Raw genomic sequence first — 16,134 nt, forward strand, 5'->3', positions numbered from 1 at the left:
AGCAAAAGCTGTAGGTATATAAAAAGGCAAACCTATACCCGTTATTGAAACTGATGTTGGTGTTGCAGTTGTTGCTATTAATGATAATAGTCTTTCTGTTATCTCAGCTACGTTATTATTTTTTTTATATCTACATAACTTCTTATTATAGTTATTAGTTTCAGTTTCATAATAAATTCTAATATCTTTTATAATTGTAAACTAATAATAAAGTTTTTATTAGCCAGGATTTTACCATTGATGTATTGATTCGAGAAGGAGGTGATCCGCGGAGCGGCTTTGGTGATATTGGGATAAAGTCGGGGTGCACTGGGTTTAGTTTCTTCCATTTTAATTAATTAAAATAACTCCCAATCTGTTTCATTATATCTTCAAGATTAAAATCATAATGCATATTTAGTCTTGCTTGTTATTTGTCGTCTACTAGCTTTTTTTCTAAGAAAATAGCTATTATATATTGTACTATTGTCTTTCGGACTTCATCAACAGCAGAATTAAATTTTTTATTTACTTACCTAATTTCTTTTAGACCAGTAGTGATCATATCATCTAGGTGAATGGTAGTAATATTCTGATTAAATTTATCATTATCAATCTCTAGTTTTAATTAATTATACTTAGAGATGGTATCACGAGCAACTTTGTTACAAAAGTTAACAGTATTTGTAAGTTCATTTTCTGATTTAATAAACTCATTAATTAGCTCTTGATTAACTTTTATTTTGTTTAATTTTAAGCTTTTAGTTGTACCTTTATCAAAGTCACCCTTTCTTTGTTCAGTTATATTTTTACTTAAAAAGTCTATTTTATTAGAAGAAGATAATAAGTTATTGTCATAATACTCTTTATTAACAACATCATTTTATCTATGGGTGGGTAAACACTTGTGATTTTATAGGTGTCTTTCATGTCAATATTATCGTTATCTTCTAAAATTAATTGACGGGACTTATTTGTCGTAATATCATTGGTTATTGCTGATCTGAGAAACGGGTTCCCCGATTGTTGTTTAGCCTATTTGAATTTATTAATTGTTATCTGTGTATTTGTACATGTATAGAGCTTCATGTATCTTCTGTAGTTCCCATAAGATTAAATTGTCAGTCACTTTTTGACTTATAAAAATTGAGTTTGATTTGAATACAACTTATGAATTTGTTAATGATAATACAAAAGTAAGTTTAAAAAATATAAACAAAATAATCTGACAACAATGAATACAATTAATACTATTATTAATATCATTCTCAATAGAGAAGAGAATCATTTAAATATACTTGATTCTTATCTAGAGATAGAGTTTGTTGTATCAGATGATGCTGGTGGTGTATTAGCTAATAATGCTAATATCAGATTACTTAAGTATGGTATGATGGCATTATTCAATTCAGTTAAGCTTGAAACTAGTGGTAGGAATATTAAATATATAGATCATTGTCATCCTAATCTATTGAGGTATAAATTATTAAATAGTATTTATGATGAATATAAGAGTGGTTTTGTTAGAAATCAGGGTAATAGAGATAGTCAACTTAAAACTGATCATATTGCTGCAGAACGAGGTCATATGTATATGCTGGTTAAGATGAGTGATCTATTTGGGCTTGCGAATGATTTAGAAAAGATTATAAATGGATTTCAACTATGTTAGGATTTAAACTAATATTTAAAACAATAATAGTGATAGAGCTCTATTTAGAGTTAACGCTGGAGCTGATGCAGTAGCTAATGCTGGTGATATTGATATGAGAGACATATCGTGGTGTATACCCAGTATTGATCCTAGTAACGATAATAGAAGTATTGTACAGAAAGGATTTAATAAAAAGAATTATATTGATTTTAGATATTATGAAGGAAAGACATTTTATGAGAATGTGCCCAAAGCTACTAACTTCTTATTTGATCTTGGCATGGAAAGTTGTATCGGAAGACTAAAATATATAATAATTGGTTTTGAAAATAATAATGTTAAAGAACAAACTCATGATGCAAAAACAATTGATATAATGAATGTTGCTGAATGTTTTTGTAAGATTGGTTGTGAATGTTATCTTGAGGATAGAATGGATATTAATTATAGTACAAATAATTATAATGAGGCTTTTAAAGAGATTGTTATTTTTAATAAAGATTATAATGAATTAACTCATAATATTAAACCATATATAAATCATAGAACATTCAAAAGTAGTTTTAAAATATAGGTATTTGATACTAGACATCAATATGATCATTTGGCCCACAACTAAAACAACTTATTTTTATATTTAGTGTTGAAATTGCGTAATATCTAGTTTTTTTTTATTCTCTAGAGATGAGACTCCGTCCATCCGTGAAACGGCTTCACCAATGCTATGCCATAAACTTTTTGCTTCAAGCTTGGTCTTAGGTTTGGGTTTAGGCTTAGGTAGTGGTTGGGGAAACAAGGGCAACTCCATTTTGGTTTTAGGCTTAACAACAAAAAAATTATACTTTTTAGCTTCCATTATTTTTTGTATATAGAAATATGAGTAACCTTAATAAATTTAAATCTAATTCATATTGTGTTGATGATGGACATTATATTGGAACTAATAAGTTTCAAGGGGTTGTCACATCTAAAATAACTAAGATGCTAAAGGGATTCTCTGCTATGTGTAGAAGAAATAGGTCAATGACTCTCAGTGATGCGACAATAGAAGCTGAGGGATTGAAGGATTTCTTTAAAAGTATTTATAAAGCTACTCTTAATTTTCTAAAGAAAGTTGCAACAATCCATTAAGAGCATTAGAAATAGCAAGTAAAATAGGAAGTGCAGCTGCAAGTAGAAACCCTAGAGCTGCTTTGTCAGCCACGCCTGATTAATTAAATTTGCAACTGCTGATGAAGGTATAAAAGTACTACAGAAAGGTAGGGGTTTATGTTTAGGTAAAAGAAATAGTCTAATTCTAGATTTACCTCTAATGGTGAACACTAATATTATTATTATTAATACTAAACACACTATTATAACTAAACACTATTAGATTTAGTTGAAAAAAAACTCAATTTACTTTTCATATCCCTCTTATATTCTGCATATACCTTAACTAATTCATTATACTCATCCTTATCTATTTTATTATCGTTCATTGGTTTAGTATTTAGTTTTTAAAACTTTTCACTAAACTGTTTACTTAAAATATACTTTTGTGAATATTTAATAACTTATATTTTTTTATTTTAATATTAATTGATTTTGATAATGAACCACAAATAGTTGCTGTAGCAAAAGCTGTAGTTATAGAATAAGGCAAACCTATACCCGTTATTGAAACTGATGTCGGTGTTGCCGTTGTTGCTATTGATGAAATAGTCCGCTGTTATCTCAGCTACGTTAATATATTTTTTATATCTACATAACTTCTTATTATAGTTATTAGTTTCAGTTTCATAATAATTTCTAATAACTTTTATAATGGTAAAATTAAAAAAAAATTATTATTAGCCAGGATTTTAACATTGATGTATTGTTCTGAGAAGGAGGTGATCTGCGAAGCGGCTTCGCTGCTATTGGGATAAAGTCGGGGTGCACTGGGTTTAGTTTCTTCCATATTAAATAATTAAAATAACTCTCAACCTCATCCATTATAACTTCAAGACTAAAATCATAATGCATCTTAAGACTTGCTTTTTTTGTTGTCTATAAGCTTACTTTCTTATAATATAGCTATTATATATTGTACAATTGTCTTTCGGACTTCATCAACAGCAAAATTCGTCTTTTTATTAACTTATATAATTTGTTTTAGACCAGTAGTGAACATATCATCTAGGTGAATGTTAGTCATACTCTGATTAAACTTATTATTATCAATCTCCAGTTTTAATTAATTTTACTCAGAGATGGCACCACGAGGAATTTCGTTACAAAAATTAACACTATTTGTAACTTCATGTGCCGTTTTAATTAACTCATTAATTAGTTCTTCATTAACTTGTATTTTGTTTAGTTTTAAGCTTTTAGTTGTAACTTTATCGATGTCACCCTTTCTTAGTTCAGTTATGTTTTTAAGTAAAATGTCTTCATTAAGAGAGGATAATAAGTTATTGTCACGATACTCTTTATTAACAACATCTTTTTTATCTATGGGTAGTTGTACATTTGTAATTTTATAGGTGTCTTTCATGTCAATATTATCGTTATCTTCTAAGATTAATTGACGGGCCTTATTTGTTGTAATATTATTTGTTATTGCTGATCTGAGAAACGGGTTCCCCGATTGTTGTTTAGCCAAATCTATTTCTTGTCATCTTGGTATTTTATGACAGGAAGATTTATCTAATTTGCCGCTGACCGGAGTTCTATCGAAGAACCCGCAACTATGTGGATATTTAATACTTCAAAAACCTTATTTCAGATTCAAAATCAAACTAGGATTTTAATAGTTCATGTTCATAGTATTTACCTCCTATTATCTCTCCATTTATATCTTCTTTCTTTTATGTTGGCGGTTGTGTTTTAAAAACTTCATTAACTTTAAACAATTCTCTATTCCAATTAGAAGTGTATCCTTTAGAGACAATATTGCGTTTGTCAGCATTCCTGACATAATCGCCGACTTTAAGTTTTGGTTTAATCTTAGTAGAAGTAGAGATAAAATAACGAACTTCATCAGGATTATTAGAAGCATCAACAGGTGTCATATTAATTGTTGAATGAACGTTAATGTTATATGTTATAACAGCATCATTTTTTATTTTCACCCAGTTACCATCACCATTGACGAACATTGGTTTATTAATGATGTGAAATTGCGTTCTATTAAATCTCTCTATAAACACAGCCTTTAAATCACTATAAGTAGAATATTGTTCGGTTTCATATTTTTTAAGTAAAGATTTTAATGTTTTTCGTGAAACTCGCTACCTCTATCTACGAATAACTTTTATGGTTTTCGTCCTTCTGATAAAATTGTTTTAAAACCATTAGTTATAGATCAACCGCGTTTTTTCTTCAATGGAATAAACCATGCATATTTTGTGAATATATCTATAAAAGTTGATATAGACTTATAATTACTATTGTATTTAATTAGAGGTGACTTATCAATTAAATCAGTTGACCATGTTTCGTCACTACGAAATGGTATTATTCTTTCTCTTCTAAACTTTGTTAATTGAGGACTGAATACTTCTTTATCTAGTAGTTGTTGTTTTTTCACCAATTCTTATTGACCATAATTAAAAACAAAATTGTCTATTTCTTCTTAATTACTATTATTCATAGATAATAGTTGTTGAGATATATTTTACATTTCATCATATAATCCATCATGCCCGGCGTTTTTTTCTAGTATGAGTATTTCTTATATTTCTATTAGTTTGTTGCGGTCAGCTTCGTTAAGACCACTAGCTTCTAATTGTTTATCATTCTCGTAATCAGTTTCTTCCTCTTCTTCTTCTTCTTCATCTTCACTCGAGGTTGCCGTTGATATAACCTGAGAAGTGGGTTCACCGATACTAGCCAACATTCTTCTTATAAGTTTTGATCTGTTAATTTTAGTATCTCCTCTTTGTTTATAATCACTATCCCTAAGAAATTGTTTAATTTTGTTTTCATCACCTTTTATATCTCTTTCGGTTTCATCTCTATTAGTAATAAACATAAGGAAGCCCTTAGAAAATTTATAGACTTTAACTTTCATTTTATACCATCAGATACTCGAGATACATCTAAACCATTTATTTTAAATTTGTTCGCAAATAATATATATATATATATATATATATATATATATATATATATATGAATATAAATATTGCAAAATATCAATCATATCATTGTCTACAGAAAATGTTCTGTCTCCATCGTATTTTAATGTCACAGCTCGATCATCAAGAAAGGTGCTTTGTTGTTGGGAGTCTAAAACTGAATCCCAACAACCTTTAAAAGGCTGCAAGTTTAATTGCAGCCTTTAAAAATTAAGTGTTAACCTCGAGTGCTACTAACGTTTTGTTTTGAAGAGCTTGCATTGCTTCTTAATTGGCTAGTAATGCTTCACCATGGACGCGCCATGCTTCGTTATTCATAATTAAAATTTAGTTAAAGGATCAAATAACTCTTCTATGTCACCATAACTTTCCTGTTGTCTTAATTTATCTTCCAATCTATTTCTTCTGTTTTGTTTTTCTAGACTGTTTAATTAAATAAGTTTATCTAGCTCAGTCATTTTTAAAGCTCATTATGGAGTTTAATTGCAGCCTTAATTACCTCTCTATCAACATTAATGGTTATTTCTGGACTATTAATAGTTAGTTGGTCTTTGTCTAAATCTAACGATGCAACATTAATTTTATTCACCAGATCTCTTTTGAATAGATATAGATTTTCATCAGGAGGATAGTTTCAAATGTTATATACATAAATTTTTTTATCGTCAAATGTGTTTAGACAAATCTTATTTGCTTTTTTTGTTGTCATGTTATCACAAACTTTCTGTATTCTACATTCATCTAGAGTTCTCTGTGTGTTATATATTAACGCATAATAAAACTCTTTGTGTTTAGAATTGTTACAATTCGTTATTCCTTTCTCTTTAGTTTTATTTGTGTAATCTTAAAAGCTATATGTCTCTGGCGAAAGGGCTATAAACTCTTCTATAAACACTTTATTCCATTTCCCAATTCATGTTTGAATTTGCCGGGGACTTTAATATTAGTTTTGACTGGTGCTTCTATATTGGACAGGTTCACGTGTTCCTCAAAGACCTTACCCTCGCTAAAGTTTAATACAAAACTATCAGTATCCATATAATGGAGCTGTATATCTTTGAGAGATTGTTGAAGAATATAGTAGACTACATCATACTTGTGTAATTTACTTAATTCTAATGTAGTAACACCTACATATACAGGAGAATCACATTCTATTTTTTTTCTTTCGAAAGTTAATTTGGCTATAATTCTTATATCTATTTTAATTCTTGAAGCTTGATTTACTTATACTTTTCTTTATCTTTTCTTCATCGTTTAAGAACTTATTTTGAAGGAAATGTAGAGGATTCATGCACATTCTTCCATATAGTGAGTTGTTCATTAATTTCCTTACATCCTTTTCCGCTTCAGTTTTAGCTGTTGCTCTTTTATTAGTATTGTTTTGAATTTATTCTCTACATATGTAATCTTGTTTACATTTAATTACTCCATGAATTTTAGTTACTTTTACACCAATCTTAACATAGAACTTTAACATCCTATAATTAACCATATATTTTGTTTTGTTGTTTTGATCTAAGATTAATTTCTCTATTGCCGCCCTACCTCTCTCTCTCTCTCTCTCTCTCTCTCTCTTTCTATGTCGCCAAATTCATTATCATTTATCTTTCAATTATTGGGCATCATTGCTAGTTGATCTGTTCTATCTTTACAACTATTAGTATAAGTTATATCACAATTTATATAGTGACCATGATAAATATCATCTGGAGTATTTAATAAATTATCTGGAGGTGTGTCAGAGTACTCGAAATCCTTACAGGGTAATTTTTTCATCATTGCATAGCCGTATAGCGTATTTGCATCTATATGCCAAAGAGTTTTTCACTAATGTTAAAAAGTCTATCAACCATTCTACCACCTATAACACCTCTAATTGCTTCAACGAAATCATCTAGCATTTGTTTATTTTGTAATATATCTAATGCAACATCTTTGACATTAACCAACAATCAAAACTATAACCGAGGAGACTTACATAGTGTAGAGGGTTGAGACTGAATTCTTTTATTCTTAATTTAACATATTCATTCGTTCAGTAGTCTAATGTTTCCTCATTTTTTGTAAATACTCTATAGTTAGATCTTCAACGGATTTATGACCGTTTTCATTATTGAAGATATCGACTCTCCTTGTGTTTGTAAATCATTGGATAGTGCGGACTTGAAGTCTTCTAAATTTAGATTACCTATAACTTATTGGTAACCCTCTGAGCCAAAGTGTTCATATGGATATAATGTTTTAGTTTTACCGCCCTATATCTTTGCCATTTGATCTACAGGCATAGCTAAGAAGTTGTAACTATCTAAGAAATTAAGACAACCATTACTAAACATCTTAGACTTACCACCAGCTAGTGGTATGCTATCTGCTTTTCTTTTATCATTATTCTGCTTAAAGGGTTCACTATAAAGTAGATTGATACCATAACGAGAGCCATTGTGGAATATTACAGGAATGAAATTTCGTTGTTTGCATTTTAGATAACAAATTTTTCATGCTGGTCCTCTATATTTACCAGTTTCTGTTAGTGATCTCCTACTTCATTAATACATGTTTTGCCGCATATATGACAGGCGTTATTGGCTTCATGATATAATTTATCTTCTTTATAAAATGCCAACTGTTCATTACGCTTGAAATTATTCCTTGTTTCTCTATCTAATAAATCACTAGCAAAATTTTTGATTCAGTTCAAACCAAAGTAGTATTTGAAATTAACTTGCCAGATGTAACCCACACTTATTGGTATGTGTTCAGCTATTACATATTTACAATTGTTAGTTGTGACGTCAATGACGCAACATTCTATATCGGCGGTTATAGTAATTTTTATTTTCTGACGCTTAAATTCATTTATAAAAGTAGTATGTTGTTTATTTAGGACAAACAATATCTGGTTTGAAGGAGTGGCTACATTCGTAATTGTCGTTTTTAATTTGAGAGTTAAACCAATATGTACATCTATCACAGTAACAGAATTCTTGTTGACTCTTAATCGGTCTTTTTATCAAGTTTTCTATGTTATTCATTAGAGCGCAGTGTTCTACTCCGGCATTTTTCCAAACTAAAATGCTGACATCTTTTCTATCTTTATCAAAGTCATCTGCTGGTTTAAACAATTCTACTTTGCCCTCACCATGAGGTGTGTATACCCAAAAATTACTATTGTACAATTTCTGTATTCTTAATATATAAGCAAACTCATCTCCATGTTGTTGTCTTGGTTCAATTAGACTATTTACATAATTACTCTCACGTGTTGCATGGTCCATGGAGGGATTTAGCCAAGCAGTATTGGTTAGTTGTAAGCAGTTGTATTTGGAATTGCGTATATTTAATGTTGATTTAGAGTTCTAGAGATTGGGGGTAAATCTATATAACTACCAATCGAGGCTTTAGTTGGTTCAATCTTTATCTGAATACTTCTTAAGCCAAGAAACTCAAAGTCATAGCCATAACCCTCGTTTAATTTTTTTCCAAAGTTTAGCCATTGTGTGAAGTCATATTGCGTTATTAATATTATAGTCAGTGTTGAAGAATATTTTTGTGATCTTATCTTCATCTTTGGTTCCCTTCTTGTACTCAGACTCGGTTGTGATCTTACATTTAAAACTCTTAACTTTGCGAATTTGGTAACAGTTTTCAATTTCTTCTAAAGATTTATTAATAGCTTCATCTATATCTTCAATGTAATTCCCACCTTTATCAGTAATATAAAAATCTTTCATGTTCTGGCTAGAGTTTATTTCGAAGTAATCTGTGTTTTATATATACTTACGATTCTGAATATATGACTGAGTATTTTGGGCTATTTTATTTCTAACTTCTGCATGACATTCTTTACATTCTTACTTAATTCCAGAGTAGGTACTATCTTCGGTTTTAGTTTTAGCTTTAGAGATGGGTTTAGTTTTAATAATATCTTTAGTGTTAACTTTAGTTTGAGGGACCAGGAGCGAAGCCCTTTTAGTTTTAGTTTTGAGTCTGAGGAAGTAATATTCTTTTTCTGAGTCTTACACCCTCTCCATAGTTTCATCTTCCATTTCCTTTCTTGCACTGTTTTGGTGTTCATCGCTTAAGTCGTGTTTGATAAATAGTTTCCCTGTTTCAAATGCCAAATCACAAGTAGAAAAAAATTTTTGTGCTGTCTACTCTAGACATCTTTAGCTCTTAAGGACAAAAATTTATTTTTTAAGTCATACAAATTAAAAATGTATAAATCAGTAAAATGTTATAGTTGTAAAAATAAATCTTGGAGAAAATGTTTTGATGAATGTTTAGATAGTTTGTTTAGATGTTATATCTGTAAAAGCTACTTCATGAATAGAGATTATATTAATCGCTTGAGTGTACATTATAATGATCCAAATCTGTACATAACATATGATGTTTAATGTATGATGTGTAATGTAAATCAACATATCAGTGGGTTTAGATTTAAAAATTTTAGGTGTAGATTATGTGTTTATGTCTATAGATATAGATGTACACATACTAAGGATAGATTCAAGGAATATGCTGAAAAATTTAACACAGTAGTTTAGAGTTAAACTGCTTTTTTTTGTTCAAATTATCCACAAAGTGGCTTCATCAATTTTTGCAATTTGATTTTACGTGCTTGTTACACTGAAAAAACTCTAATCACTGTGTTTCGACCGATGTCAGTGTTTTTGACTGTTTACCCATCACAGTGTGATCCATATACATTCTCACAGCAGAGGTCACCCTTTTTAAGAACTGTGAATTTAGTTTTTTTATCTCAATTAGTTTTATAGTAATTCATCAAATCGGGGGACGTTCACTGGAGTCAGTGAGGAAGGAACCCCAAAAGCTCCGTTTGCCAAAGCAACTTAACTAGACTCGATGATTTAACCACTGCACAAAGTTTTAGATTTAGATTGATTAAATATTGATTAGAGAACATATGAAAATTTTTTTTATTTAATGTTTTTTTCAATTTTTTTTGTTCAATTTTTTTCGCAAGTTGGTTTACGTGCTTTTTACATGACCTCTCTAGTTACACTAGTATCTGGGATACATCCGGCGGAGTCGTTTGCGATAGAACCCGAACTATCCGTCTGATAATGGATAATTACCAGCTTAACTCTGTACTAGTGGATTGCACTAAGTGAGACAGGAAATGATAGATTTTGAGGGAATATAAAGGGAAATATAGTGTATAAAACAAAGGGGAATAAAGTAATGTGAATAAGGGCGCCTCATTTTCGGTAGTGTATATAGTAGTGGATAAAACGTTGGTTACAGTCGACAGATCGATTTGGCCCATTTCCCCGAATTCGTGAGGGGAATGGGCCAAATCGGGCTCGTGGCTGTAACCCCCGTTTTATCCACTACTATCATTAGCAAATCATTTAACTCCCAGTCAATCCTAACACCATCAGCTTAGAAATGCCAGTTTTCAGAATTGTCAAAAAGAGTTAATCTTAAACCTTCTTGAACTCCTGATTTTCAGTGGTGCTTAGACTATCTTCAAAAGAAAGACAGGTAAGAACTCGCAAAACTTTTTCTACCGTTGTCAACCAGTAAGAACTTTTGGATATTTTTCGTTCGTGCAACCCCCTCCCTACTGGTTTGTGGGCGCATATTATTGGCACCTCCCAGACGCACGTGCCATATTTTTACATAATGGTTTACCATGTAATGTTAGTGAGCTATAATTGGGGGACGCATAACGTAATTTGGGGGGAACAAATGGAGAAGATCCAAATTTTTGATGTATTTACATGCCAGCAGCACAAATTCAAAAAATTAGAAAAAGAGGAATATTTTATGATACTGATTCTCTGAACTTGTCAACAAATTTTATGCCAATAATAACAAAAATCATTCTCATAATCAAAACAAATAAATCGATTATTCCCTTGCCTGAAACAAATGCAAGGTTTTACTTAAAGGCCGCGCATATAACAGGTTGTAATAATACTGCAAAGAATACTGTAAAACTGTTTTAAAAAATTGATTTAACCCCCGGAATGTTTCGATCAGATCTCGCTTGATTCCACCCGTAAGTTCAGTTCGCATAGTCTGTCCGAACGCTGCAAACACAAAACGTGCTTTTGTACATCAAAGCTTAATTATTGCAAAAAAAATTGTAGTTTTACTTCATGGTAATTTTACTTCATGTAGAGCATAAAATATAAAATGAAACTATAAATCAAAAATAGAATTTTCTTATAAAAAAACAAGTAAAGCGAATATTGAGTCGCCTGAAACACGTGCTAGGCTTTTCTTAAAGCCCAAGAAAGTCGCACATATAACAGGTAATTTGGATTGCAAAAAACTACTTCGCGCCAGAAAAATTCAATTCATCTTTATAAATAAAAAACCTACTGGAGCTAATTTCGTCATAACATAACTTCAAGTAAAACGGAAAATACAAAATGAAACTTTTAATCAAAAAACTTCAGATAGTATTTCAAAGCCTTTGTTTGTTCAAGTCCAAGCCCCAGAAGTTGGCATTGTCATGTTCAAATTGTTAAAGACAAGACCGAATAATAGTTTCGATGCAAAACGATGAAAGTTTTTGGCAAAAACTATTATATTAGCAGTCAATCACACTCTAAGCATAACGCAGAGCTCAGCACCCATTGCACAAACTCTGGAAAAGAACCAATCGACATTGGTTTTATCTAATATGTAGAATTAGGAGAATTAATTTCCCAATCTGCATCTCGTCGCATCAAAATGCAATTTGCTAGACTAAACATGCTCTAAGTTTTCTTTCTTTTCCTTGATAACTGCAAAATAATATGTCAAAAAAAGAGCCGAAAAGAAAGAAGGCCGAATTTGTTGCTTATTGTTTGAGACCCTCCACTTACTAATTACTGATTATGAAGACAAAACGCAAATTAGCTTTTTTTGATAACGTTTCTTGTGAAAAACTGATTTCGAAATCTTCTCTTGAGTAATTGACAAACAAATTCGAGAGCTGAACTCTGGTCAAATTGACGATGTTGTCACTCATGTCTGTAAAATCCTCAAAGTTAACATTTTGCGAAAAGTTTTCTTTTTCAAAGTATTTGATATAAACATATCGCTCCAACTTCGAGTACCGCAGGCCTCCTTTTAACCAAGATACACTGCCCAGAAAAAAAAGAATCTGAATTTTCTGATGTCCAGCATTGAAAAGATAAATTGCCCCAGGAGTTTTTTCAAGTTTGTCTTGTTTATTTGAAAATCTGAATAAGTTTTTTGTAGCCGAATATTTATAATTTCACAACAAATTTAAAGAACAATTTCTTGTCCTCCTAAATGGTTGAAGGTAGCCTCCAATCAGAAAAAACTGCTCGTTGTGGTTTAAATAAAGAAAAAAATTGTTCCCGATAGCAAAAAAGATGCTAATCATATGATCTTGCAAAAAGAAAAACATTTTTAAAACAAACTTAAGATGGTACTGCGAACATTGAATTATACTGCGACTGATAAAAAGAATTTTACATAGAAAACAATTGTTTGCTCTGAAAACTAGTTTTTAAATGAAGGAAACTTTCTAACAAAAACAAAAAACAAAAGCCATCTCAGCGACTGAGTAGAAATTAAGACTTAATTACCTCCAATATTGACATGCACTTTTAGAGTTGCTTGCAAAAAAATTTTTGAGCTTCAAATTACTCAGGCCCAATTTTTGCTCTTAAACATTAGCAAAGATTGCAAAATGACACTGACAAAAAAGTTTCAAATGAATTCTGAAAGGAAGTTTTCATGTGTTTTCCTCTTTGTATTTAAAACTCTGTGAAATGCGGCGCCTTGTCATCGGCTTAATGTTTCCGTTCATAAGCTTTCTACTTTTCTGCAGTGTATGTATAGTGCCTCTCGCTCAACAATTTTTAACTAAGTCTAACTCCGATGTAATAATGTTTTAAAGCAATACAAAATGAGCTAAGATCAGAGGAAATTTATGCAACCTCAAGCTAATGGACCTCTGAAAAAGGATACTCGATCTAATGAAATTGTCTTCAAAAACCGTCATTTTTGAGACAGTGCTCAAGACAGTTTTCCGATTACTTTTTTTGCAATTTTTGATTGAGAAGTGAGTGAATAATCAAATTCATGCAAGAAACATCTCTACTTTACTAAATTTTTTCAATATCTTTCAGATAAGGTTTTTGAAGGCGATTTTTTTATCTTGACAGAAATCATAAGATACTTCAAAATTGAAGGCATTGAGGAATTACATTTGTGAAAGTATTTAATTTGTTCAAACTTTCAATTGATGGAGACATTCTAAAAAACCTATATCATACTTTAAAAAAGGTAACGCAGCCATTTCTCTGTTCGAAGAATAATTTTTGTTTTTGCTCAAAAATTTTCTGACTCAGCCGTTACGAAGTTGTTAAATAACGGTTTACAGCTCTAAACTAAGAATTATCTACTCTCTATTAATTTTCTATTATTCGCATATATTATAAAAGCTTTTTGCTCGGCCGCGAATAATCAATTACTGAAAATGGGTCGGATTACATGCCAATTGTCCTACTTGGGCCGACCATGATCGCCCAGATGCTGTTGTTTTTCGTCTCATGGGATCTACAGGGGAATTAAGAGTGGGACAGGGGGCTAACTTTGCCCAGTAGCCTTCGGAGCCGATCAGAAGTTGTCTTTAGAACTTGCTATCTTCGCTGAAGTTATCTTCGCAACGATCTTCTGCGAAGATAACAAGTTTATGACATAACTGATTCAACTAACCAGTCATCTTTAGAGTTTTACAACTAACTGGGCAGAAATGATATATGCGAGTAATCTATGTGAGGGATAAAAAAATTCAACAGATGGCAAAAATACAAAAACTTGGAAGTATAAATGTTTTGTTGTTTCCTTCGATGCGTTATTAATTGTTACAGGTTATGTCAATTGCTGTCTTTGAATTCGATTCAACTCGAATATAGTTAGAGAACACAGTTCAAAACAAATGTTTACTTGTTGGTTGAATAGTATAAGGCTAAATGTGAAGCAATCTTTCTGTGAGTTAATTATGAAAAACAATAATATCTCTTCGTCTAGCTTTGGTTCACCGACAAACAACGTATTGTCATCAAAAGGTTAGTAATGCACAATTTTCAACTTTATATTATTAGGGAATCTATGATAATTAAGGGATTAATGCTTCAAAACCATTCTTCTTTATGGAACCGCTTCAATGTTATTGTTCCCAAATTTTTCAAAAAGAAAAATGGGAGAAATCTATACCAGCTCCACATTTTCTGTTCAGATTTTTTTCGAATTTTGGAGGCATGGCAGACTAGCACATTTGTCTTGCTGCTCCAATTGAAAGCTTATTGATACTAGAACTTCACTACAAATTGATTATTTAAAGATCATGTGTTTTTGAACAAAGTTGTTGTACATCCTTTGGACAGATTCCAGCATTTTTGGGCAATTCAATCTACATTTTGCCATAAAACTTTCTATAAATCGTTTGGGGCAATTTACGTCTTTGAGGAGAAATTTTTTGGCGGGCGATTATGTAACCTGTATAACACTGTCTGTTTTTCGAAATCAAATTTGCAAAAAAAATTTGAGCGTTTTGAAAAAAAAGATGATGTTCTTTTGCTAATTTTTAGTAGTTATAGTTTATCGAAATACATTTTAATTCTTTGAACTATACAAGAGTTTGACACGCGGGAAAAATATTATAACAGATTTCATCCTAAGTGTTTTACAGTGCCTGGACAAAGTTCTCCGTGAACAAACTTTAAGTTTTCAATGTCAATGGCGTACTTCTATGCAAAAACTAGACATTAGGACACAATCGGATCCAAAAAGATTTGTTGGAAAGTTCTGAAAGTTGGATGATAATTTGTCAACCATTGATTTTCTGATTTTTAAAAAAAACGGCATCCTAAGTTTTTAATAGCCGCCTCGTTTTATTTCTAGTGAGGTTGTTCACTAATAGAAGTTTCACCAGTTAGAATACATCCCATTAAAGTTATCAGGGGTGAAAACCCTCAGTAATTACATAAGGACGCTGAATTATTTCATACAACTCTAAAGCTAGTTATTCTCCTGTATGCTCATAAAGGAACATAAACAATAGTTTATGATTTTTGCATGATATCCTTAAAATCAGCTGATCACAGTTATTTTACGAGCAAATTGCATTTTTTTTCAATTTATATAATGAACAAAACTCTAAAGCTACTCTGTGTCAAAAGTTTCTAAAGTTAAGAAGAACCCCTACAAATTGACTGAAAGTATATTTAAAATGAGAACGTTGTTGGATTATTTTTGAAACCAATATTTCAATGAGACGCACAACAGGAGAACAATTTTTTTGGTTACAAAAACATTCAATAAATATTTTGTGGCAAAACATTCATTGCGTTGTTTATCCTTTATGAACTGAATTGAATACAATTTCTGTATTTACAATTA

At 30.9% G+C, this 16,134-nt stretch overlaps 1 protein-coding gene across 4 annotated transcripts in view; it reads left to right on the plus strand.

The window, feature by feature from the left end:
* Nucleotides 1-14,690: 14,690 nt before the first annotated feature.
* Nucleotides 14,691-16,134, plus strand: part of LOC142349576 (uncharacterized) — a 72,313-nt gene continuing 70,869 nt past the window's right edge. For all 4 annotated transcript variants that reach the window (XM_075401229.1, XM_075401228.1, XM_075401230.1 and 1 more), the window contains exon 1: nt 14,691-14,801. In XM_075401229.1, the coding sequence (XP_075257344.1) occupies nt 14,735-14,801 (67 nt within the window). In that variant the 5' untranslated portion in view covers nt 14,691-14,734. The remainder of the gene's footprint in view (nt 14,802-16,134) is intronic.

Source organism: Convolutriloba macropyga, chromosome 11, assembly GCF_964194025.1.
Source record: "Convolutriloba macropyga chromosome 11, txConMacr16.3, whole genome shotgun sequence".
Classification (NCBI taxonomy): Eukaryota; Metazoa; Xenacoelomorpha; order Acoela; family Convolutidae; genus Convolutriloba; species Convolutriloba macropyga.